The sequence below is a fragment of the Bombina bombina genome, chromosome 7 (assembly GCF_027579735.1).
Source record: "Bombina bombina isolate aBomBom1 chromosome 7, aBomBom1.pri, whole genome shotgun sequence".
NCBI lineage: Eukaryota > Metazoa > Chordata > Amphibia > Anura > Bombinatoridae > Bombina > Bombina bombina.
The window spans coordinates 157,944,547-157,972,020 of record NC_069505.1 but is presented as its reverse complement, the minus strand read 5'-3'; the positions used below and the strand labels follow the sequence as shown (position 1 = coordinate 157,972,020).

At 42.6% G+C, this 27,474-nt stretch overlaps 1 protein-coding gene across 1 annotated transcript in view; it reads left to right on the top strand.

Moving 5' to 3' along the window:
• Positions 1–27,474, top strand: part of LGR4 (leucine rich repeat containing G protein-coupled receptor 4) — a 222,783-nt gene that overhangs the window by 80,851 nt on the left and 114,458 nt on the right. Inside the window, exon 3 of the mRNA XM_053720390.1 lies at positions 10,833–10,904. Within this exon, the coding sequence (XP_053576365.1) occupies positions 10,833–10,904 (72 nt within the window). The remainder of the gene's footprint in view (positions 1–10,832; positions 10,905–27,474) is intronic.

The following is a 27,474-nucleotide window of genomic DNA, read 5'->3' as shown; positions in this document are numbered from 1 at the left end:
GACACTCTCTGACGTGGTGGACAGATCACCATCGTTTAGTTCAGGGGGCTTCTTTTGTTCTTCCGACCTGGACTGTAATTTCAACAGATGCAAGTCTTACAGGTTGGGGAGCTGTGTGGGGGTCTCTGACGGCACAAGGGGTTTGGGAATCTCAGGAGGTGAGATTACCGATCAATATTTTGGAACTCCGTGCAATTTTCAGAGCTCTTCAGTCTTGGCCTCTTCTGAAGAGAGAATCGTTCATTTGTTTTCAGACAGACAATGTCACAACTGTGGCATACATCAATCATCAAGGAGGGACTCACAGTCCTCTGGCTATGAAAGAAGTATCTCGAATTCTGGTTTGGGCGGAATCCAGCTCCTGTCTAATCTCTGCGGTTCATATTCCAGGTATAGACAATTGGGAAGCGGATTATCTCAGTCGCCAAACGTTGCATCCGGGCGAATGGTCTCTTCACCCAGAGGTATTTCTTCAGATTGTTCAAATGTGGGAACTTCCAGAAATAGATCTGATGGCTTCTCATCTAAACAAGAAACTTCCCAGGTATCTGTCCAGATCCCGGGATCCTCAGGCGGAGGCAGTGGATGCATTATCACTTCCTTGGAAGTATCATCCTGCCTATATCTTTCCGCCTCTAGTTCTTCTTCCAAGAGTAATCTCCAAGATTCTGAAGGAATGCTCGTTTGTTCTGCTGGTAGCTCCAGCATGGCCTCACAGGTTTTGGTATGCGGTTCTTGTCCGGATGGCCTCTTGCCAACCGTGGACTCTTCCGCTAAGACCGGACCTTCTGTCGCAAGGTCCTTTTTTCCATCAGGATCTCAAATCCTTAAATTTAAAGGTATGGAGATTGAACGCTTGATTCTTGGTCAAAGAGGTTTCTCTGACTCTGTGATTAATACTATGTTACAGGCTTGTAAATCTGTATCTAAAGAGATATATTATAGAGTCTGGAAGACTTATATTTCTTGGTGTCTTTCTCATCATTTTTCCTGGCATTCTTTTAGAATTCCGAGAATTTTACAGTTTCTTCAGGATGGTTTAGATAAAGGTTTGTCCGCAAGTTCCTTGAAAGGTCAAATCTCTGCTCTTTCTGTTCTTTTTCACAGAAAGATTGCTAATCTTCCTGATATTCATTGTTTTGTACAAGCTTTGGTTCATATAAAACCTGTCATTAAGTCAATTTCTCCTCCTTGGAGTTTGAATTTGGTTCTGGGGGCTCTTCAAGCTCCTCCGTTTGAACCTATGCATTCATTGGACATTAAATTACTTTCTTGGAAAGTTTTGTTCCTTTTGGCCATCTCTTCATCCAGAAGAGTCTCTGAATTGTCTGCTCTTTCTTGTGAGTCTCCTTTTCTGATTTTTCATCAGGATAAGGCGGTGTTGCGAACTTCTTTTAAATTTTTACCTAAGGTTGTGAATTCCAACAACATTAGTAGAGAAATTGTGGTTCCTTCATTATGCCCTAATCCTAAGAATTCTAAGGAGAAATCATTGCATTCTTTGGATGTTGTTAGAGCTTTGAAATATTATGTTGAAGCTACTAAGACTTTCCGAAAGACTTCTAGTCTATTTGTCATCTTTTCCGGTTCTAGAAAAGGCCAGAAAGCTTCTGCCATTTCTTTGGCATCTTGTTTGAAATCTTTGATTCATCATGCTTATGTTGAGTCGGGCAAAACTCCGCCTCAAAGGATTACAGCTCATTCTACTAGGTCAGTCTCTACTTCCTGGGCATTTAAGAATGAAGCTTCGGTTGATCAGATTTGCAAAGCTGCAACTTGGTCTTCTTTGCATACTTTTACTAAATTCTACCATTTTGATGTGTTTTCTTCTTCTGAAGCTGTTTTTGGTAGAAAAGTACTTCAGGCAGCTGTTTCAGTTTGAATCTTCTGCTTATATTTTTAAAATTAAACTTTATTTTGGGTGTGGATTATTTTCAGCGGAATTGGCTGTCTTTATTTTATCCCTCCCTCTCTAGTGACTCTTGCGTGGAAGATCCACATCTTGGGTAGTCATTATCCCATACGTCACTAGCTCATGGACTCTTGCTAATTACATGAAAGAAAACATAATTTATGTAAGAACTTACCTGATAAATTCATTTCTTTCATATTAGCAAGAGTCCATGAGGCCCGCCCTTTTTTGTGGTGGTTATGATTTTTTTGTATAAAGCACAATTATTCCAATTCCTTATTTTTTATGCTTTTGCACTTTTTCTTATCACCCCACTTCTTGGCTATTCGTTAAACTGATTTGTGGGTGTGGTGAGGGGTGTATTTATAGGCATTTTGAGGTTTGGGAAACTTTGCCCCTCCTGGTAGGAATGTATATCCCATACGTCACTAGCTCATGGACTCTTGCTAATATGAAAGAAATGAATTTATCAGGTAAATTCTTACATAAATTGTTTTACTTCAAAATACACCAAAATTTAAAGGATTTATAATGCGGTTTAATAATTATTGCATAAGTGATGTAAATATGAAATTTGCAAATAACGGAGTTTACCATCACTTTAACAAAACACTATAAAAAGTTTCAATATATTCTTCTGTTCAATTTCAAATACAGCAGGAATCCTAACTGAAGTTGTTGGCTTTGTTACATTTTAATTTTTTCAATTGCTACAGTAAGAATAACTTTGATACCAATATCCTGGAAACAAAAATAAAATATCACACATGAAATGTAATTAGTTATTACAGGGACATTGTGGTGTAAAATGTACATGCTATAATTTTAGATCATGCAATTTTTACAGTACTGACACTAAAACTTTAACACCCACAAACGTGTTAAACATATTTAAAGTTCCGCTTGAGAAACAAGTAGGTATATGTCACTTTTGTAATACCATGTTTCTTTAATTGCTATATAAATAGTACTCCTACTATTCACTTTTCTCATTTGTAATCAACATTTTATATTTAGAAATGCAATATTTACTATGTTAGTGTAACCAAAATTAAAATCACTAATACTGTTCTTCCCAAATAAATGCAGACTCTATCGGAAACGTTTAGAGAAACTTCCAAAAATATGAAGCAGTCAAAGGCTATTTGATTTCAATAGAACAACTTACAGAATGGACATTATTAATAATTAGGCAGCAGAGTTCTCCTGCTATTTTACTTTTTTTTTAATTTAAATAAAAAAAATGTGTGTGGGGGGGTCATAATGGAATTGTATTTCTTCCTGTATAATCGGTGAAGGCATTTAAACAGTTACATAACCAGTCTTTAAATGAGCATCTCATTGCCCCTGTCTTGTTCTTATGAGCTAGCTCACCTGTAGCTGTATGGAGTAGTCTGATTGGTGGATACTGTATGCTGCAGATATAGGGTTGTACAGGCGTATGGTAGTTTCACGAATAAATGCTTTTTTATTTTACACAGCCATGTATAGAGCATAAACCATTTGGTGTTTTCATAAAATGTGTTGCTAACTGCTTCTATATTGCAAACATAAATTTATAATTTGACAAAGAAATGGCCAGATAAAAAATGTGTACGTTCTCCCTAAATCTCAGGCTGGACAACCTTGTTATACAAACACCATGTAGTAACAAAAAGCATATCTGTGTGAAAAAAACAATGTGTCCTAATAATGTAAAAACAAGTGGCCATAATGCTGAAACTTGCATTTGTTTCTTTTACTTGAACGCTTCTTGAGCTATCTAATTAGACTCATATTACCTTGGCCCAGTATATTTTTTGTTGGCACCCACTGGTTTAGGGCAACACCTAATGCTGGCACAAACATTTGATTATGGTTGTTGTGTTATTTTTCAGTGATCTCTAAATATTAGAGCTTGGCTGACCCTCAAATTCAGAATTTCTCAATATTCTCTACTTTTAGAACTACTAAAAGCATCATTATTTCTATGTTTACTTTGAAAAGTGAATAGTTTAAATGTTATAGTAGAATATTTTACAATGTAATGAAAAGTGTACATTTTTAATATTGTTTTTTTAATATATTTCTTTATACTAATACTTCCTAAGTATTAAAGTATTAATCATTAAAGTATCAGAAGTATCAAGAGCAAATCCCCCCCCCCCCATATACATATGATAAAACAATATATAAAAGTATAGGAAAGTTTAAATTTAAACTTGCATGATTCAGATAGAGCGTGCCATTTTAAGAATGTCTAAATTAACTTATTTTTTCAAATGTGCTTTGTTCTTATTGGGTGTATGATTTTTTTTTTTTTATAAATAGTTTTGTTTTCTTTTTTTAAATCCTAAATTGGATGACCTTAAAGGGACATTAAACCAAAAAACCTTCCCTTGATCCTACCTCCCCATCCAACTACCGCCCAATTTCTCTCCTCCCTCTTGCTTCAAAGCTTCTCGAAAAACTAGTATATGCACGCCTATCCCATTTCCTTACGTTAAACTCCCTTCTTGACCCGCTGCAATCTGGATTTCGTCCCTATCACTCCACAGAGACTGCTATTGTTAAGGTCACCAACGACCTACTTACAGCTAAATCAAAAGGCCACTTCTCTCTGCTTATCCTCCTTGATCTGTCCGCAGCCTTTGACACTGTCGACCACCCTCTTTTGCTCCAAACCCTCCAATCCTTCGGCATCTGTGACACAGCCCTTTCGTGGCTCTCTTCCTACCTGTCAAACCGTACCTTCAGTGTAGCCTTCTCTGGGGCCTCCTCTGCCCCGTCACCACTTTCTGTCGGAGTACCGCAAGGCTCTGTCCTCGGTCCCCTTCTCTTCTCAATCTATACGTCATCACTAGGTTCCCTAATTAAGTCCCACGGTTTCCAATATCATTTGTATGCCGATGACACCCAAATCTACTTCTCTGCACCAGAACTATCTCCTTCCTTGCTAACCCGTGTCACTAACTGTTTTTCTCACATCTCTTCCTGGATGTCCTCTCACTACCTCAAGCTAAATCTCTCCAAAACTGAGCTCCTCATTTTCCCCCCTTCTTCCAAAATCTCCACCCCTAATATCTCTAACTGTCGACAACTCCATCATTACCCCTACCTCGCATGCCCGATCCCTCGGGGTCACAATTGACTCAGATCTTTCCTTCACTCCTCACATTCAGTCCTTGGCTACAGCCTGCCGCTTCCACCTTAAAAACATCTCTAAAATTAGACACTTCCTTACACAAGACACAACTAAGATTTTAATCCACTCTCTCATTCTTTCCCGCCTTGATTACTGCAACTCTGTCCTCTCTGGTCTCCCCACCTGCCGTCTAGCTCCTTTACAATCCATAATGAATGCCTCTGCCAGACTCATCTTCCTTACACGTCGCTCTTCATCTGCTGCGCCTCTCTGCCAATCCCTTCACTGGCTTCCTCTTGCCTCTAGGATCAAACACAAAACTCTCACTCTTACATACAAAGCCCTCAACTGCACTGCTCCCCCCTACATCTCAGACCTTGTCTCCAGATACTCTCCCTCCCGTCCCCTTCGCTCTGCTCACAACCTCCTCCTCTCCTCCTCTCTTGTCGCCTCATCACACTCCCGTTTACAGGACTTCTCCAGACTGGCTCCCATCTTGTGGAACTCTCTGCCTCGCTCCACAAGACTCTCTTCTAGTTTTAAAAGCTTCAAGTGCTCCCTAAAGACTCTACTGTTCAGGGACGCATACAACCTACGCTAACCCTTCCTAATACTAGTTCCTCTCCTCCACTGCAATCCCCTGAACCCTCTTAGCATGTAAGCCTAAAAGTCCAGCTGTTTGTAGATCACCTTCTTAAGAGCTGACTACAACAGTGCAACTCTTGGCAGGGCCCTCTACCCTATAATTGTTTTGTTGTACTCCCCCTTTTGTTTATAGCGCTGCGGAATCTGTTGGCGCTCTACAAATAACCGATAATAATAATAATAATAATAATAAAACCCATTTTTTTTTCTTTCATGATTCAGATAGAGAATACCTTTTTAAACAACTTTCTAATTTACTTCTATTATCTACTTTGCTTCATTCTCTTGATTTTCTATCCTGAAAAGCATATCTAGATATGCTCAGTAGCTTCTGATTGGTGGCTGCACATAGATGCCCCATGTGATTGGTTCACCAATGTGCATTGCTATTTCTTTAACAAAGGATATCTAAAGATTGCAGCAAATTAGAGTATTCTCTATCTGAATCATGAAAGAAAAAATTATGGTTTAGTGGCCCTTTAATGTAGTGAACAGAACCCTAATTCTAAATCTATGTGGGACTTGTTTAATTGTAAATATATTGCAACGTGTTCCTAAGTAGAATCAGGTCTTAAACACCAGATGGCAAATCAATTAGCAAATAATTAGCAGGGCATTTCCTTCCTAATAGTGCAGTTAAATAATGAAGAGTCTGTCTCATGGTATTTGATATATTCCTAAACAGTCTCACCCTATATGCGATGAAGAAACCAATAGACTTGTGCTCATCTTACGATGTAAAATGACCTTGTGTTGGCAGCTTAGGTGCTAGTATTACAAGGTGTGCCACATTTGATCACTTCTCTAATTCTGCATTCAGGAAAGGACTTGTGATATTTAAGCCCTGGTGCAGTAAAGGTTGGACCACACAGGGAATGTTTACCAGGAAGTAGGCGCAGCAGAGCAGAAAAAAAGAAAAGCAAGCTGTAAGAAAATTGTTTTGGGGGGGTGGGGGTATGAGGCTTTGCTGACTTTTTTCCTCATAAAGGGGCATTAAATCTTTCTTTAAAGGGACAGTATAGTATTCAACTTTCTTGATTCATATAGGGCATGCAATTTTATAAACTTTCCAATTTACTTTTATCATAAAATGTGCTTTGTTCTCTTGGTATTTATTTGCTGAAAGCTAAACCTAGGTAGGCTTGTGCTAATTTCTAAGTCATTGGAGGCCACATCTTATCTCATTTCATTTTGACAGTTTTAAACAGATAGACAGTGCTAGTTCATATGTGCAATATAGATAACATTGTGCTCACTCCCGTGGAGCTATTTGAGTAAGCACTAATTGGCTTAAATGCAAACTCTGTCAAAGGAACTGAAATAAGGGGGCAGTCTGCAGAGGATTAAATTCAAGGTAATCAGAGGTAAAATGAATATTAACCCCTTCCTGGCGTTAGGCTGTTCCATGCCATCCTAACTGCACTGTGCTTTAGGGCCATTAGGATGGCATGGAACGTCCTAGCCATTTGACTGTCCTGAAGCTACAGCCACTTCCTAAATGGGATTGTGGGCTGAAGGGAATTCAGCATTGCACAAGAACGTGATTTTGCGCTCTTGTGCAATGCCGTCCCCTGCCCGCGCACAGCCAATCATGCGTGGGCAGAAGCTGTCAATCTCCCCGGTCATAAGAGACAGGGAAAATTGAAATTCGCCACCTAAGATGTCTGATGACCGCTGCTACATAAATACGGACTGCAGGTTCTCTTGTGAGAACCTGCAGTCGTAGGGGCTCGAAGGCTGGCAAAATCCTTTGATAAATCGACCCCCTTGTTTGTTATGCAAAACTGGGGAATGGGTAATAAAGGGATTCTCTATCTTTTTAAACAATAAAAATCCTGAAGTATACTGTCCCTTTAATGATTCAGATAGATCATGCAATTTTAAACCACTCTAACATTCACTTCTATTATCAAATATGCTTCATTTGCATGTTTTTATTTGTTTTTTTTTTAAGTTATGAGACCCAATTTTCTTATTTAAAGGACCAGTCAACACAATAGATTTGCATAATCAACAAATGCAAGATAACAATACAATGCAATAGCACTTAGTCTGAACTTCAAATGAGTAGTAGATTATTTTTTTTCTGACAATTTTGAAAGTTATGTATTTTTCCACTCCCCCTGTACCATGTGACATCCATTAGCCAATCACAAATGCATACACGTACCATGTGACAGCCATCAGCCATTCACAAATGCATACAGACTTATTCTTGCACATGCTCAGTACGAGCTGGTGACTCAAAAAAATATAAATATAAAAGACTGCACATTTTGTTAATAGAAGTAAATTGGAAAGTTGATTAAAATGGCATGCTCTATCTGAATAATAAAAGTTTAATTTTGATTGAGTGTCCCTTTAATGCTTCAAATGGCCCAGCTCCTAAGCTTACATTACTGCTTTTTCAAATAAAGATACCAATAGGACGAAGAAAAATTGATAATATGAATAAATTATAAAGTTGCTTAAAATTGCATGCTCTATCTGAATCATGAAAAAAAATTTTGGGTTTCATATCCCTTTAAACATCATCAATGCAAAATTAGGAGTTGGCTAAACATTAGGTGAGCCAATGTCAAGGGGCATATATGTGCAGACGCCAATCAGCAGCTAGCTTCCAGTAGTGCATTGCTGCTCCCAGGCCTATCTAGGTATGCTTTTCAACAAAGGATGCAAGAGAACAAAACTAATTAGATAATAGAAGTAAATTGGGAACTTGTTTACAATTATATTCTCTATCTGAATCATAAAACATTTTGAATTTGCCATGCATTTAAATATTTAGTGTGTTGGTTTTAGCACATCATTTTAAGATTAATATATTGATATGTGGCAAGGTTAGTCTTGTGAAGCCTTTTTATGTGATCTTTCAGTTTCCAGGACTTGGAAATCCACAATTTTCAGACTTAAAGTGGCAGTAAACACCTTGTAATTACAAGACATATCTGTTGTGTTGCTATAGAACAGTGATGGCGTACTTTGGCACTCCAGATGTTTCAAAACTACATTTCCCATGATGCTTTACTGGATGTCAGAGTGCTTAGACATAATGGAAAAAGTAGTTCTGAAACATCTGGAGTGCCAAGGTTCGCAATATATCAGTTAAGTCTTGACATCCTTTTTACTGCAATTATTTATCAATAGCCATACTCAACCCACCTCATGCTTTTATTTGGAGGAGCCAATCTGGACTTTAGAACACAGACAACAAGGCTATCCACTGTTACAAAGTTAGTATAAAATCTGTTTTGCAGTTATCTTATAAATACAATAAGGGACATATGTGTATTAAGGTTAGCCTTCAGTAGTCACCAGGGTGCATTTAAAGTTCTGGGTGTTAAAAACATAACTAAACATTTTATCTAAAAATCTCAATGTGTTTACTGTCCTTTTCAAATGACAGGAGATGGGTTAAAACAAATATGTATAAAAAGCACAGTAAATTTACTGTAGTTTAGCATTTAATATTGTAATATTAAAATATTTAAATTCTATAAAAGGTTCTCACTAAAAAATCAAGTTATACCAGTAACACTCTCACATGATTTCTGACCTACTAAATCCAGCTAATCTCACCTAACACTCTATAAACTGCTTTCCTAAATTCCTTGCTGCATTAGACCCTTCGCCCCCCCCCCCCTTTCCGATACACACATAAACCCTAGCCCACCTCACTGACTAGGCCCGATGAAGGCCGGAATGATTATCAGGTTGCTGTGATCCTTGTTCAGAGAGGAATTGCCTGGTATTTCGGCACTGGACTGACCGTAATAGGTGTGATCAGACTGATATACTACAGGAAAGTTCTACTCTGTGAAAAGCATTGCTGGGCTAAAAGAAGCTGCACCGAGGTGGTTAATCGCCATAGAACAGGCTAACAATGGTCAATGGTATTGAGCCGCTTGTTTGTGTGCTTCTCTCTCTCTGTGTATATATGTATGTGTGTGTATATTAGTAGTTATGGGGGTCTTTGAGGCCCAACAAGTAAGGCAATTAACTATGAACATATCAGTGACAAACCAGGATGCAGCCCCTTTAAAGGGACATGCCACCCACATTTTTTCTTTTATGATTTAGAAAGAGAATGCAATTTTAAACATCTTTCTAATTTACTTATATTATCTAATTTGTTTAATTCTCTTGATATTCTTTGATGAAAAGCATATCTAGATATGCTCACTAGCTGCTGATTGGTTGCTGCACATAGAAGCATCGTGTGATTGGCTCACCATGTGCATTGCTTTTTCTTCAACTAAGGATATTTAAAAAATGAAGCAAAATAAATAATGGAAGTAAGTAAAGATTTTGGGTTTAGTGGCCCTTTAAACAGACTTGTGTGTTTCAGAGCTGAGAGTTTTCCTGAACTACATCATTCTGGTCCCATCCAAAACAAATTGTTCACCCCCACACACCAGGCACTTGCCCTGTGAACGAGAGATTTGTACATTTAAACCCAAATGAGCAGGCCTCAATAAATCCTTGTGCCAGAGTTCACATAGAACATCCAGGGTCACATGTAAAGGTATAATTGGGTTAATTCACTCCTGCCTGTGTTACTGGATATACAGCTACACGCACAATAACAATTATAGCTCCTAAGTTAAAGAAAAAATGTGTATATCACAACATTATGACACTTTAGGGTACTTTCTGGAGCAGCTTTCTTATATATAAGCATTTATCAGTGGCTCAGCCATTTTTCTTATTTTTTTTTTCTTATGGAGTTGCTTTTGGATTAGGATATCCTTACATCCTTGCCAATAGATGTTATCTGAATACAGGTTTGGGAACCTTACATCTTTGAATCATAACTTCATAACGTTCTTACCACACAAAAAGAAAATGACTTGATTTGAGTTCAGTCTGTGGACATTGGCAGCCGTACATCAGAACTAATCACCTTGTTAAATCTTTGTACATTTGTGTTCCTTTCCGGCCCTAATTTTGATAAAATGATCCTTTCAATTCAGTTTACTGCAACTGTATAATAAGCTAAAAATCTATTCACAATTAATTAGTGATTATTTTACAAAGTTTTTATTGTGTGTTTTTTTATGTTGAACTCTTTACAATAGGAGATGTTTTGTTCTTTTATTATAGTTTTTTTATCTCTCAAAGTCTCAATTATTATTACAATTTTTCTTCCAGGCGACTGGCGGGTAACGACCTCTCTTTCATCCATTCCATGGCCTTGTCTGGCCTGAAAGAACTCCGCGTTCTGTAAGTAACTGTGGACGTTTTGTTAGTAATTACATGCTCGCTGCTCTGTCACCACAGAGACTTTTTTTTTTTCTTTCTTTAACTCATTCAGTGACCATTCCCTTTTCTAACATCAGCCAATGATCTTTTAATTCAATTTTTTTTCTTTTTTAAAACATAATCCTGTCTGGCAACCAACATGTCTCCAGTATTCCTTATTTCATATATTTGGATTATTTCTAGAAAGATATTGGCAAAATAACTTTGTACAGTTGTCATAGTGGTTTGCTGTTTTATATGTGCTGCCACTACAATGAAATGTGTCCTTCGTTTATTAAAGGGACTTAATGGTCCAAATCTGTAACTTGTTGTATAAAACCATGTTTAACCCCTGCATAGAATAGCAATGCATTGGTTTTCAAACCTGTTCTCAGGCCTCCCCAACAGGCCAGGTTTTCATGATTACCTTGCGCAAGAGCAGGTAAACTAACCATGTTTACTAATCAGCTGATTGTTTCACCTGTGCTCTAGTTCAGATAGACTTCCCCTAACAGGACATATTTTGAGGATGAGGACTGGTCTGAAAACAGTGCACTAATGGGATCTAGCTGAACCTAACGGGTGAGCCAATCACAAGAGGCATATGTGTTTTAGCCATCGATCGGCAGCAAGCTCCCAGGAATAAATCGCCGCTCCTGAGCCTACCAAGGCATTATGTTCAACAATGTAGTCCAAGAGAACAAAGAAAATGTGATAGCAGTTAATAGGACAATCTCAAAAAATTGCACTCACTCTCCCATGAATGTTACATTTGACTTTTATTTCACTTTTAAGAATGAAAGTACTTTCTCCAACATAGGTGTGTCCGGTCCACGGCGTCATCCTTACTTGTGGGATATTCTCTTCCCCAACAGGAAATGGCAAAGAGCCAGCAAAGCTGGTCACATGATCCCTCCTAGGCTCCGCCTACCCCAGTCATTCTCTTTGCCGTTGTACAGGCAACATCTCCACGGAGATGGCTTAGAGTTTTTTAGTGTTTAACTGTAGTTTTTATTATTCAATCAAGAGTTTGTTATTTTAAAATAGTGCTGGTATGTACTATTTACTCTGAAACAGAAAAGAGATGAAGATTTCTGTTTGTATGAGGAAAATGATTTTAGCAACCGTTACTAAAATCCATGGCTGTTCCACACAGGACTGTTGAGAGGAATTATCTTCAGTTGGGGGAACAGTGAGCAGTCTTTTGCTGCTTGAGGTATGACACATTCTAACAAGACGATGTAATGCTGGAAGCTGTCATTTTCCCTATGGGATCCGGTAAGCCATTTTTATTCAGACAGTAAATAAGGGCTTCACAAGGGTTTATTAAGACTGTAGACATTTTCTGGGCTAAATCGATCATATTTACACATATTTAGCCTTGAGGAATCATTTAATCTGGGTATTTTTTGTAAAATAATATCGGCAGGCACTGTTTTAGACACTTTATTCTATAGGGGCTTTCCCTAATCATAGTCAGAGCCTCATTTTCGCGCCGGTATGGCGCACTTGTTTTTGAGAACAGCATGGCATGCAGCTGCATGTGTGTGGAGCTCTGATACATAGAAAAGTCTTTCTGAAGGCTTCATTTGGTATCGTATTCCCCTTTGGGCTTGGTTGGGTCTCAGCAAAGCAGATTCCAGGGACTGTAAAGGGGTTAAATATAAAAACGGCTCCGGTTCCGTTATTTTAAGGGTTAAAGCTTCCAAATTTGGTGTGCAATACTTTTAAGGCTTTAAAACACTGTGGTGAAATTTTGGTGAATTTTGAACAATTCCTTCATACTTTTTCGCAATTGCAGTAATAAAGTGTGTTCAGTTTAAAATTTAAAGTGACAGTAACGGTTTTATTTTAAAACGTTTTTTGTGCTTTGTTATCAAGTTTATGCCTGTTTAACATGTCTGAACTACCAGATAGATTGTGTTCTGACTGTGGGGAAGCCAAGGTTCCTTCTCATTTAAATAGATGTGATTTATGTCATAAAAAATTTAGTAAAAATGATGCCCAAGATGATTCCTCAAGTGAGGGGAGTAAGCATGGTACTGCATCATCCCCTCCTTCGTCTACACTAGTCTTGCCCATACAGGAGGCCCCTAGTACATCTAGCGCGCCAATACTCCTTACTATGCAACAATTAACGGCTGTAATGGATAATTCTATCAAAAACATTTTAGCCAATATGCCCACTTATCAGCGAAAGCGCGACTGCTCTGTTTTAGAAAATACTGAAGAGCATGAGGACGCTGATGATATTGTTTCTGAAGGGCCCCTACACCAGTCTGAGGGGGCCAGGGAGGTTTTGTCTGAGGGAGAAATTTCAGATTCAGGAAAAATTTCTCAACAAGCTGAACCTGATGTGATTACTTTTAAATTTAAGTTGGAACATCTCCGCGCTCTGCTTAAGGAGGTGTTATCCAATTTGGATGATTGTGATTATCTGGTCATTCCAGAAACACTATGTAAAATGGACAAGTTCCTAGAGGCCCCGGGGCCCCCCGAAGCTTTTCCTATATCCAAGCGGGTGGCGTACATTGTTAATAAAGAATGGGACAGGCCCGGTATACCTTTCGTACCTCCCCCCATATTTAAAAAATTGTTTCCTATAGTCGACCCCAGAAAGGACTTATGGCAGACAGTCCCCAAGGTCGAGGGGGCGGTTTCTACTCTAAACAAGCGCGCCACTATACCCATAGAAGATAGTTGTGCTTTCCAAGATCCTATGGATAAAAAATTAGAAGGTTTGCTAAAAAAGATGTTTGTTCAGCAAGGTTACCTTCTACAACCAATTGCATGCATTGTCCCTGTCACTACAGCCGCGTGTTTCTGGTTCGATGAGCTAGAAAAGGCGATTATTAGTAATTCTTCTTCTTATGAGGAGATTATGGACAGAATTCGTGCTCTTAAATTGGCTAATTCTTTCACCCTAGACGCCACCTTGCAATTGGCTAGGTTAGCGGCGAAAAATTCTGGGTTTGCTATTGTGGCGCGCAGAGCGCTTTGGTTAAAATCTTGGTCAGCGGATGCGTCTTCCAAGAACAAATTGCTTGACATTCCTTTCAAGGGGAAAACACTGTTTGGCCCTGACTTGAAAGAGATTATCTCTGATATCACTGGGGGCAAGGGCCACGCCTTTCCTCAGGATAGGTCTTTCAAGGCCAAAAATAAACCTAATTTTCGTTCCTTTCGCAGAAACGGACCAGCCCCAAGTGCTACGTCCTCTAAGCAGGAGGGTAATACTTCTCAAGCCAATCCAGCCTGGAGACCTATGCAAGGCTGGAACAAAGGAAAGCAGGCCAAGAAACCTGCCACTGCTCCCAAGACAGCATGAGATGCGGGCCCCCGATCCGGGACCGGATTTGGTGGGGGGCAGACTCTCTCTCTTCACTCAGGCTTGGGCAAGAGATGTTCTGGATCCTTGGGCGCTAGAAATGGTCTCCCAAGGTTATCTTCTGGAAGTGATTCATCCTGTTCCATTAAGAGAACGAGGGATGGGGTTCTACTCCAATCTGTTCGTAGTTCCCAAAAAAAGAGGGAACGTTCAGACCAATCTTAGATCTCAAGATCCTAAACAAGTTTCTCAAGGTTCCATCGTCCAAAATGGAAACCATTCGAACAATCCTTCCATCCAGGAAGGTCAATTCTTGACCACGGTGGATTTAAAGGATGCGTATCTACATATTCCTGTCCACAAGGAACATCATCGGTTCCTAAGGTTCGCATTCCTGGACAAGCATTACCAGTTCGTGGCGCTTCCTTTCGGATTAGCCACTGCTCCAAGGATTTTCTCAAAGGTACTAGGGTCCCTTCTGGCGGTGCTAAGACCAAGGGGCATTGCTGTAGTACCTTACTTGGACGACATTCTGATTCAAGCGTCGTCCCTTCCTCAAGCAAAGGCTCACACGGACATAGTCCTGGCCTTTCTCAGATCTCACGGATGGAAAGTGAACGTGGAAAAGAGTTCTCTATCTCCGTCGACAAGAGTTCCCTTCTTGGGAACAATAATAGACTCCTTAGAAATGAGGATTTTTCTGACAGAGACCAGAAAAACAAAACTTCTAAACTCTTGTCGGATACTTCATTCCGTTCCTCTTCCTTCCATAGCGCAGTGCATGGAAGTGATAGGTTTGATGGTAGTGGCAATGGACATAGTTCCTTTTGCGCGCATTCATCTAAGACCATTACAACTGTGTATGCTCAGTCAGTGGAATGGGGACTATACAGACTTGTCTCCGAAGATACAAGTAAATCAGAGGACCAGAGACTCACTCCGTTGGTGGCTGTCCCTGGACAACCTGTCACAAGGGGTGACCTCCCGCAGACCAGAGTGGGTCATTGTCACGACCGACGCCAGTCTGATGGGCTGGGGCGCGGTCTGGGGATCCCTGAAAGCTCAGGGTCTTTGGTCTCGGGAAGAATCTCTTCTACCGATAAATATTCTGGAACTGAGAGCGATATTCAATGCTCTCAAGGCTTGGCCTCAGCTAGCGAGGGCCAAGTTCATACGGTTTCAATCAGACAACATGACGACTGTTGCGTACATCAACCATCAGGGGGGAACAAGGAGTTCCCTGGCGATGGAAGAAGTGACCAGAATCATTCAATGGGCGGAGACTCGCTCCTGCCACCTGTCTGCAATCCACATCCCAGGAGTGGAAAATTGGGAAGCGGATTTTCTGAGTCGTCAGACATTGCATCCGGGGGAGTGGGAACTCCATCCGGAAATCTTTGCCCAAATCACTCAACTGTGGGGCATTCCAGACATGGATCTGATGGCCTCTCGTCAGAACTTCAAGGTTCCTTGCTACGGGTCCAGATCCAGGGATCCCAAGGCGACTCTAGTAGATGCACTAGTAGCACCTTGGACCTTCAAACTAGCCTATGTATTCCCGCCGTTTCCTCTCATCCCCAGGCTGGTAGCCAGGATCAATCAGGAGAGGGCGTCGGTGATCTTGATAGCTCCTGCGTGGCCACGCAGGACTTGGTATGCAGATCTGGTGAATATGTCATCGGCTCCACCATGGAAGCTACCTTTGAGACGAGACCTTCTTGTTCAAGGTCCGTTCGAACATCCGAATCTGGTCCCACTCCAGCTGACTGCTTGGAGATTGAACGCTTGATCTTATCAAAGCGAGGGTTCTCAGATTCTGTTATTGATACTCTTGTTCAGGCCAGAAAGCCTGTAACTAGAAAAATTTACCACAAAATTTGGAAAAAATATATCTGTTGGTGTGAATCTAAAGGATTCCCTTGGGACAAGGTTAAGATTCCTAAGAGTCTATCCTTCCTTCGAGAAGGATTGGAAAAAGGATTATCTGCAAGTTCCTTGATGGGACAGATTTCTGCCTTGTCTGTGTTACTTCACAAAAAGCTGGCAGCTGTGCCAGATGTTCAAGCCTTTGTTCAGGCTCTGGTTAGAATCAAGCCTGTTTACAAACCTTTGACTCCTCCTTGGAGTCTCAACTTAGTTCTTTCAGTTCTTCAGGGGGTTCCGTTTGAACCCTTACATTCCGTTGATATTAAGTTATTATCTTGGAATGTTTTGTTTTTGGTTGCAATTTCTTCTGCTAGAAGAGTTTCAGAATTATCTGCTCTGCAGTGTTCTCCTCCTTATCTGGTGTTCCATGCAGATAAGGTGGTTTTACGTACTAACCTGGTTTTCTTCCAAAAGTTGTTTCTAACAAAAACATTAACCAGGAGATAGTCGTGCCTTCTCTGTGTCCGAAACCAGTTTCGAAGAAGGAACGTTTGTTGCACAATTTGGATGTTGTTCGCGCTCTAAAATTCTATTTAGATGCTACAAAGGATTTTAGACAAACATCTTCCTTGTTTGTTGTTTATTCTGGCAAAAGGAGAGGTCAAAAAGCAACTTCTACCTCTCTCTCTTTTTGGATTAAAAGCATCATCAGATTGGCTTACGAGACTGCCGGACGGCAGCCTCCTGCAAGGATCACAGCTCCTTCCACTAGGGCTGTGGCTTCCACATGGGCCTTCAAGAACGAGGCTTCTGTTGATCAGATATGTAGGGCAGCGACTTGGTCTTCACTGCACACTTTTACCAAATTTTACAAGTTTGATACTTTTGCTTCTTCTGAGGCTATTTTTGGGAGAAAGGTTTTGCAAGCCGTGGTGCCTTCCATTTAGGTGACCTGATTTGCTCCCTCCCTTCATCCGTGTCCTAAAGCTTTGGTATTGGTTCCCACAAGTAAGGATGACGCCGTGGACTGGACACACCTATGTTGGAGAAAACAGAATTTATGTTTACCTGATAAATTACTTTCTCCAACGGTGTGTCCGGTCCACGGCCCGCCCTGGTTTTTTAATCAGGTCTGATAATTTATTTTCTTTAACTACAGTCACCACGGTATCATATGGTTTCTCCTATGCAAATATTCCTCCTTAACGTCGGTCGAATGACTGGGGTAGGCGGAGCCTAGGAGGGATCATGTGACCAGCTTTGCTGGCTCTTTGCCATTTCCTGTTGGGGAAGAGAATATCCCACAAGTAAGGATGACGCCGTGGACCGGACACACCGTTGGAGAAAGTAATTTATCAGGTAAACATAAATTCTGTTTTTTCTTATATATTCAGTATAGAGTGTACTAGTAACTTCTTCCCTCACTTGTAGACTGTGGTGATAATTTTTCTTATACCTGGTAATGGCAACGTTGCATAATTTTTTCATCCCACTACAAACTTTTTTATATAATGGTTTGTCACATCATCACTGCAATTTAGTGCTGTTTTGTCTGCTGACACTCTGCACCACTGCCCCCCTGCTGCCGACACTCCTGCTGTGTGCACCACTGCCCCCCTGCTGCTGACACTCCTGCTGTGTGCACCACTGCCTCCCTGCTGCCGACACTCCTGCTGTGTGCACCACTGCCCTCCTGCTGCCGACACTCCTGCTGTGTGCACCACTGCCCTCCTGCTGCCGACACTCCTGCTGTGTGCACCACTGCCCCCCTGCTGCCGACACTCCTGCTGTGTGCACCACTGCCCCCCTGCTGCCGACACGCCTGCTGTGTGCACCACTGCCCCCCTGCTGCCGACACGCCTGCTGTGTGCACCACTGCCCCCCTGCTGCCGACACGCCTGCTGTGTGTATCCCTGCTCCCTTGCTGCTGCCGACACGCCTGCTGTGTGTATCCCTGCTCCCTTGCTGCTGCTGACACGCCTGCTGTGTGCACCACTGCCCCCCTGCTGCTGCCGACACTCCTGCTGTGTGCACCACTGCCCCCCTGCTGCTGCCGACACTCCTGCTGTGTGCACCACTGCCCTCCTGCTGCCGACACTCCTGCTGTGTGCACCACTGCCCTCCTGCTGCTGACACTCCTGCTGTGTGCACCACTGCCCTCCTGCTGCCGACACTCCTGCTGTGTGCACCACTGCCCCCCTGCTGCTGACACTCCTGCTGTGTTCACCACTGCCCCCTGCTGCCGACACTCCTGCTGTGTGCACCACTGCCCCCCTGCTGCCGACACTCCTGCTGTGTGCACCACTGCCCCCCTGCTGCCGACACTCCTGCTGTGTGCACCACTGCCCCCCTGCTGCCCACACTCCTGCTGTGTGCACCACTGCCCCCCTGCTGCCCACACTCCTGCTGTGTGCACCACTGCCCCCCTGCTGCCCACACTCCTGCTGTGTGCACCACTGCCCCCCTGCTGCCCACACTCCTGCTGTGTGCACCACTGCCCCCTGCTGCCGACACGCCTGCTGTGTGCACCACTGCTCCCTTGCTGCTGCCGACACGCCTGCTGTGTGCACCACTGCTCCCTTGCTGCTGCTGACACGCCTGCTGTGTGCACCACTGCTCCCTTGCGGCTGCTGCTGACACGCCTGCTGTGTGCATCACTGCTCCCTTGCGGCTGCTGCTGACACGCCTGCTGTGTGCATCACTGCTCCCTTGCTGCTGCTGACACGCCTGCTGTTTGTTTTACTGCTCACCTTCTGCCGACAATCCAACCGCAAGTATGTTGTCACTGCTTTCTTGCTTTTGTCACTCCTTCTGACACGCCTGCTTTGTGCATGGCGCCACTGCTCACCTGCTGGCGATACTTCTTCGATTTTGTCACTGCTCACCTGCTTCTGTCATTTCTGCTGCAAGTATGTCGTCACTGCTTTCTTGCTTTTGTCACTCCTGCTGCGCACATGCTGCCGTCACTGCTAGTCTAGTTCTGTCACTCCTGCTACGTACATGCTGCCGTCACTGCTAGTCTAGTTCTGTCACTCCTGCTACGTACATGCTGCCGTCACTGCTTGTCTAGTTCTGTCACTCCTGCTACGTACATGCTGCCGTCACTGCTAGTCTAGTTCTGTCACTCCTGCTACGTACATGCTGCCGTCACTGCTAGTCTAGTTCTGTCACTCCTGCTGCGTACATGCTGCCGTCACTGCTTGTCTAGTTCTGTCACTCCTGCTACGTACATGCTGCCGTCACTGCTAGTCTAGTTCTGTCACTCCTGCTACGTACATGCTGCCGTCACTGCTAGTCTAGTTCTGTCACTCCTGCTACGTACATGTGATTTCTAATCTCATTGACAGGGGCTAAAACATAAATCAACAGTTTCCAGAGTAAATACATTTGAAGAGGAATGGAAAACCAAAAATGCCCATTGTGTAAAAGAAAACAAATGTTAAAGGACCAGTACACTCAGTGAAATAATCTCCAGTATCTACAATTGCGCAGTTGTCAGGACTATAAAAATGTATACTGATGAATACATTTTGTAAAATTCTGTATAAATTTTACCTTTTGTAACACTGCTTGTAGTTGCAGCTTGACGATTGTGGAACACCCAAGCAAAAGGGCTACAAAAAGAAAATACTCTAATATATGTCAGAATATTTAATTATTGCACTATTGCTTGTATGTAACTGTGTTTAACCCTTGAAGAGCTGCAATGCATTACTGGGAGCTAGCTGAATACATCTGATGAGCCAATGACAAGTGGCACATATATTTCTTTTTAAAGACACGATGAGTCCACGATAGGAGATGGCAAAGTGAGGTGTTAGTTTTTGATTCTTCAATCGAGTTTTTTTTATTTTAAAAACAGTGCCAGAGTGTGCTGTTTTATTTAGGTCGTAGCCGTAGTCCATATCAGTCTCTACAGAAGAGCAATTGGTGGCTTTAGAGCAATGGGAACTGGTGGGACATAATTCTCACTGCGCTGCCCTTTTGATGATAGGGCCTGAGTTAGCTATCACTTAGGCTATCTGTTTCCACAGGGCTATGGGAGGGAGAGGACCTCCTACACCTGATGGAGCTGTCTTGCTGTCAGACAGCGTTGAGGTAAGTGCAGTTTCTTGTGATTCTGGGACACTTAGTTTAGCTCAGAGGGGACTCTGCACTCATAATTTAAAACTTTATTTCTCTGGGATTTAAGACTCTTCAGATGAAGGGGGGTTTCCCATGAAGACAGCATGGGTACTGGCACTGGGCTAGGCTAAGGGGACTCTACCGGACATTTTTTATTCTTATTAATCTCCCGGTATAGACGCCCACGAGGGGCGGGGCTTATGTTCGCGCGCTTCTTAAGATGTTGTGCAGTTTACTTGACACTGGTTCCGGTTTTACTAGGAATGCAGCTGCTACTTAGTTCTCCTGTTCTTCAGGCAGGGTGCTGAACCGCATGGTTAAAAAAGGGAGTAAGCGGTTATTAGCGCCCTGTAGCCCGACCGGATATATTCCTGTGAGTGGTTTGGAGATTGACGGCAGGTAGGATGCCTCAGCTTAGCTGTTGAGGCGGGGAGGTATCTGAACGGCCAAATAGTTTTTTCTTTTTAGATGCTCAGATATTAAACGCCTTTTTTTTTCTGCACAATATGAAAAACAGCTACTTTTATTCTTTCAGACACACTGTTCAAATAGTTTTCTTTTGTCAGATAAACTGCTCAGATATTAAACGCCTTTTTTTTCTGCATAGTATAAAAAACGGATACTTTCTCCAACATAGGTGTGTCCGGTCCACGGCGTCATCCTTACTTGTGGGATATTCTCTTCCCCAACAGGAAATGGCAAAGAGCCCAGCAAAGCTGGTCACATGATCCCTCCTAGGCTCCGCCTACCCCAGTCATTCTCTTTGCCGTTGTACAGGCAACATCTCCACGGAGATGGCTTAGAGTTTTTTAGTGTTTAACTGTAGTTTTTATTATTCAATCAAGAGTTTGTTATTTTAAAATAGTGCTGGTATGTACTATTTACTCAGAAACAGAAAAGAGATGAAGATTTCTGTTTGTATGAGGAAAATGATTTTAGCACCGTAACTAAAATCCATGGCTGTTCCACACAGGACTGTTGAGAGCAATTAACTTCAGTTGGGGGAACAGTGTGCAGTCTCTTGCTGCTTGAGGTATGACACATTCTAACAAGACGATGTAATGCTGGAAGCTGTCATTTTTCCCTATGGGATCCGGTAAGCCATGTTTATTACGATGGTTAATAAGGGCTTCACAAGGGCTTATTAAGATTGTAGACTTTTCTGGGCTAAATCGATTCAGTTTTAAAACATATTTAGCCTTGAGGAATCATTTTATCTGGGTATATTGATATTATAATATCGGCAGGCACTGTATTAGACACCTTATTTCTCTGGGGCTTTCCCAAAGCATAAGCAGAGCCTCATTTTCGCGCCGGTGTGGCGCACTTGTTTTTGAGAGGCATGGCATGCAGTCGCATGTGAGAGGAGCTCTGATACTTAGAAAAGGCTTTCTGAAGGCGTCATTTGGTATCGTATTCCCCTTTGGGTTTGGTTGGGTCTCAGCAAAGCAGATACCAGGGACTGTAAAGGGGTTAAAGTGTTAAAACGGCTCCGGTTCCGTTATTTTAAGGGTTAAAGCTTCCAAATTTGGTGTGCAATACTTTTAAGGCTTTAAGACACTGTGGTGAAAATTTGGTGAATTTTGTACAATTCCTTCATGTTTTTTCGCAATTGCAGTAATAAAGTGTGTTCAGTTTAAAATTTAAAGTGACAGTAACGGTTTTATTTTAAAACGTTTTTTGTACTTTCTTATCAAGTTTATGCCTGTTTAACATGTCTGAACTACCAGATAGACTGTGTTCTGAATGTGGGGAAGCCAGAATTCCTGTTCATTTAAATAAATGTGATTTATGTGATAATGACAATGATGCCCAAGATGATTCCTCAAGTGAGGGGAGTAAGCATGGTACTGCATCATTCCCTCCTTCGTCTACACGAGTCTTGCCCACTCAGGAGGCCCCTAGTACATCTAGCGCGCCAATACTCCTTACTATGCAACAATTAACGGCTGTAATGGATAATTCTGTCAAAAACATTTTAGCCAAAATGAACCCTTGTCAGCGTAAGCGTGGCTGCTCTGTTTTAGTTACTGAAGAGCATGACGACGCTGATATTAATATCTCTGAAGGGCCCCTAACCCAATCTGAGGGGGCCAGGGAGGTTTTGTCTGAGGGAGAAATTACTGATTCAGGGAACATTTCTCAACAGGCTGAACCTGATGTAATTGCATTTAAATTTAAGTTGGAACATCTCCGCATTCTGCTTAAGGAGGTATTATCCACTCTGGATGATTGTGAAAAGTTGGTCATCCCAGAGAAACTATGTAAAATGGACAAGTTCCTAGAGGTGCCGGAGCTCCCAGAAGCTTTTCCTATACCCAAGCGGGTGGCGGACATTGTTACTAAAGAATGGGAAAGGCCCGGTATTCCTTTCGTCCCTCCCCCCATATTTAAAAAATTGTTTCCTATGGTCGACCCCAGAAAGGACTTATGGCAGACAGTCCCCAAGGTCGAGGGAGCGGTTTCTACTTTAAACAAACGCACCACTATACCCATAGAAGATAGTTGTGCTTTCAAAGATCCTATGGATAAAAAATTAGAAGGTTTGCTTAAAAAGATGTTTGTTCAGCAGGGTTACCTTCTACAACCAATTTCATGCATTGTCCCTGTCACTACAGCCGCATGTTTCTGGTTTGATGAGCTGATAAAGGCGCTCGATAGTGATTCTCCTCCTTATGAGGAGATTATGGACAGAATCAATGCTCTCAAATTGGCTAATTCTTTCACCCTAGACGCCACTTTGCAATTGGCTAGGTTAGCGGCTAAGAATTCTGGGTTTGCTATTGTGGCGCGCAGAGCGCTTTGGTTGAAATCTTGGTCGGCTGATGCGTCTTCCAAGAACAAGCTACTAAACATTCCTTTCAAGGGGAAAACGCTGTTTGGCCCTGACTTGAAAGAGATTATCTCGGATATCACTGGGGGTAAGGGCCACGCCCTTCCTCAGGATCGGCCTTTCAAGGCGAAAAATAGACCTAATTTTCGTCCCTTTCGTAAAAACGGACCAGCCCAAAGTGCTACGTCCTCTAAGCAAGAGGGTAACACTTCTCAAGCCAAGCCAGCTTGGAGACCAATGCAAGGCTGGAACAAGGGAAAGCAGGCCAAGAAGCCTGCCACTGCTACCAAGACAGCATGAAATATTGGCCCCCGATCCGGGACCGGATCTGGTGGGGGGCAGACTTTCTCTCTTCGCTCAGGCTTGGGCAAGAGATGTTCTGGATCCTTGGGCGCTAGAAATAGTCTCCCAAGGTTATCTTCTGGAATTCAAGGGACTTCCCCCAAGGGGGAGGTTCCACAGGTCTCAGTTGTCTTCAGACCACATAAAAAGACAGGCGTTCTTACATTGTGTAGAAGACCTGTTAAAAATGGGAGTGATTCATCCTGTTCCACTAAGAGAACAAGGGATGGGGTTCTACTCCAATCTGTTCATAGTTCCCAAAAAAGAGGGAACGTTCAGACCAATCTTAGATCTCAAGATCTTAAACAAGTTTCTCAAGGTTCCATCTTTCAAGATGGAAACCATTCGAACTATTCTTCCTTCCATCCAGGAGGGCCAATTCATGACCACGGTGGATTTAAAGGATGCGTATCTACATATTCCTATCCACAAGGAACATCATCGGTTCCTAAGGTTTGCATTCCTGGACAAACATTACCAGTTCGTGGCGCTTCCTTTCGGATTAGCCACTGCTCCAAGGATTTTCACAAAGGTACTAGGGTCCCTTCTAGCGGTGCTAAGACCAAGGGGCATTGCAGTAGTACCTTACCTGGACGACATTCTGATTCAAGCGTCGTCCCTTCCTCAAGCAAAGGCTCACACGGACATTGTCCTGGCCTTTCTCAGATCTCACGGCTGGAAAGTGAACGTGGAAAAGAGTTCTCTATCCCCGTCAACAAGGGTTCCCTTCTTGGGAACAATTATAGACTCCTTAGAAATGAGGATCTTTCTAACAGAGGCCAGAAAAACAAAACTTCTAGACTCTTGTCGGATACTTCATTCCGTTCCTCTTCCTTCCATAGCTCAGTGCATGGAAGTGATCGGGTTGATGGTAGCGGCGATGGACATAGTTCCTTTTGCGCGCATTCATCTAAGACCATTACAACTGTGCATGCTCAGTCAGTGGAATGGGGACTATACAGACTTGTCTCCGAAGATACAAGTAAATCAGAGGACCAGAGACTCACTCCGCTGGTGGCTGTCCCTGGACAATCTGTCTCAAGGGATGACGTTCCGCAGACCAGAGTGGGTCATTGTCACGACCGACGCCAGTCTGATGGGCTGGGGCGCGGTCTGGGGATCCCTGAAAGCTCAGGGTCTTTGGTCTCGGGAAGAATCTCTTCTACCGATAAATATTCTGGAACTGAGAGCGATATTCAATGCTCTCAAGGCCTGGCCTCGGCTAGCGAGGACCAAGTTCATACGGTTTCAATCAGACAACATGACAACTGTTGCGTACATCAACCATCAGGGGGGAACAAGGAGTTCCCTAGCGATGGAAGAAGTGACCAAAATCATTCTATGGGCGGAGTCTCACTCCTGCCACCTGTCTGCTATCCACATCCCAGGAGTGGAAAATTGGGAAGCGGATTTTCTGAGTCGTCAGACATTGCATCCGGGGGAGTGGGAACTCCATCCGGAAATCTTTGCCCAAGTCACTCACCTGTGGGGCATTCCAGACATGGATCTGATGGCCTCTCGTCAGAACTTCAAAGTTCCTTGCTACGGGGCCAGATCCAGGGATCCCAAGGCGGCTCTAGTGGATGCACTAGTAGCACCTTGGACCTTCAAACTAGCTTATGTGTTCCCGCCATTTCCTCTCATCCCCAGGCTGGTAGCCAGGATCAATCAGGAGAAGGCGTTGGTGATCTTGATAGCTCCTGCGTGGCCACGCAGGACTTGGTATGCAGATCTGGTGAATATGTCATCGGCTCCACCTTGGAAGCTACCTTTGAGACGAGACCTTCTTGTTCAGGGTCCGTTCGAACATCCGAATCTGGTTTCACTCCAGCTGACTGCTTGGAGATTGAACGCTTGATTTTATCGAAGCGAGGATTCTCAGATTCTGTTATCGATACTCTTGTTCAGGCCAGAAAGCCTGTAACTAGAAAGATTTACCACAAAATTTGGAAAAAATATATCTGTTGGTGTGAATCTAAAGGATTCCCTTGGGACAAGGTTAAGATTCCTAGGATTCTATCCTTCCTTCAAGAAGGATTGGAAAAAGGATTATCTGCAAGTTCCCTGAAGGGACAGATTTCTGCCTTGTCGGTATTACTTCACAAAAAGCTGGCAGCTGTGCCAGATGTTCAAGCCTTTGTTCAGGCTCTGGTTAGAATCAAGCCTGTTTACAAACCTTTGACTCCTCCTTGGAGTCTCAATTTAGTTCTTTCAGTTCTTCAGGGGGTTCCGTTTGAACCCTTACATTCCGTTGATATTAAGTTATTATCTTGGAAAGTGTTGTTTTTAGTTGCGATTTCTTCTGCTAGAAGAGTCTCAGAATTATCTGCTCTGCAGTGTTCTCCTCCTTATCTGGTGTTCCATGCAGATAAGGTGGTTTTACGTACTAAACCTGGTTTTCTTCCAAAAGTTGTTTCTAACAAAAACATTAACCAGGAGATTATCGTACCTTCTCTGTGCCCAAAACCAGTTTCAAAGAAGGAACGTTTGTTGCACAATTTGGATGTTGTTCGCGCTCTAAAATTCTATTTAGATGCTACAAAGGATTTTAGACAAACATCTTCCTTGTTTGTTGTTTATTCAGGTAAACGGAGAGGTCAAAAAGCAACTTCTACCTCTCTCTCTTTTTGGATTAAAAGCATCATCAGATTGGCTTACGAGACTGCCGGACGGCAGCCTCCCGAAAGAATTACAGCTCATTCCACTAGGGCTGTGGCTTCCACATGGGCCTTCAAGAACGAGGCTTCTGTTGATCAGATATGTAGGGCAGCGACTTGGTCTTCACTGCACACTTTTACCAAATTTTACAAGTTTGATACTTTTGCTTCTTCTGAGGCTATTTTTGGGAGAAAGGTTTTGCAAGCCGTGGTGCCTTCCATTTAGGTGACCTGATTTGCTCCCTCCCTTCATCCGTGTCCTAAAGCTTTGGTATTGGTTCCCACAAGTAAGGATGACGCCGTGGACCGGACACACCTATGTTGGAGAAAACAGAATTTATGTTTACCTGATAAATTTCTTTCTCCAACGGTGTGTCCGGTCCACGGCCCGCCCTGGTTTTTTAATCAGGTCTGATAATTTATTTTCTTTAACTACAGTCACCACGGTACCATATGGTTTCTCCTATGCAAATATTCCTCCTTAACGTCGGTCGAATGACTGGGGTAGGCGGAGCCTAGGAGGGATCATGTGACCAGCTTTGCTGGGCTCTTTGCCATTTCCTGTTGGGGAAGAGAATATCCCACAAGTAAGGATGACGCCGTGGACCGGACACACCGTTGGAGAAAGAAATTTATCAGGTAAACATAAATTCTGTTTTTATTTCTTAAAGACAGTGTTCACAGTAAAATACTACATTTACTATTTTGTATTCACTGTATTATTTGTTTCTTTACTTTTCTCTCGTATAGTAAGAGAGTCTGAGTAGTATAATTTAAAGAGCTAGTCTTTTCAATTTAGAATTTTTTTTTTCAGGCCTGTTCTATAGCAATGGACTTGGAAAATGTTACTTGCGCAATGTGTTTGGATGCCAATGTGGTACCTCCTGTTCCTTTTTGTCCCTCATGTTTTGAGAGGGCTTTAAACTATAAAGATAAAAATTTTAATGATAAAAAATTGTCAGTGGCGGATGCCTCTCAAGAGTCTAACAATGAGAGCCAGAGTATGCCACAGCTTTCTCCCCAAACGTCCCTGCCCTTCACGCCCGCCCAAGCAGTGCCATGTACTTCGCCTCAAGTCTCTGCTGCAGTTACATTAAGAGATATTGCTGCAGTTATGTCTTCTACTCTTACGGAGGCGTTATCTGCCTCTCCTATACTTCAAGGCAAACGTAAAAGGAAGGACAACTATGTAGTTAACAAAGTTTCTGATGGCAACCTCGGACGTACCGTCTCAGGGATCAGAGATTGAGGGTATAGAGGTTCTATCGGAAGGTGAAATTACAGACTCAGGGAGTTCCTTACCTTTTGACTTATTCTGAAGTTGTTTCTTTCAGGTTTAAACTAGAACACCTCCGTCTGTTACTCAGGGAGGTTTTAGTGACTTTGGACGACTGTCCACAG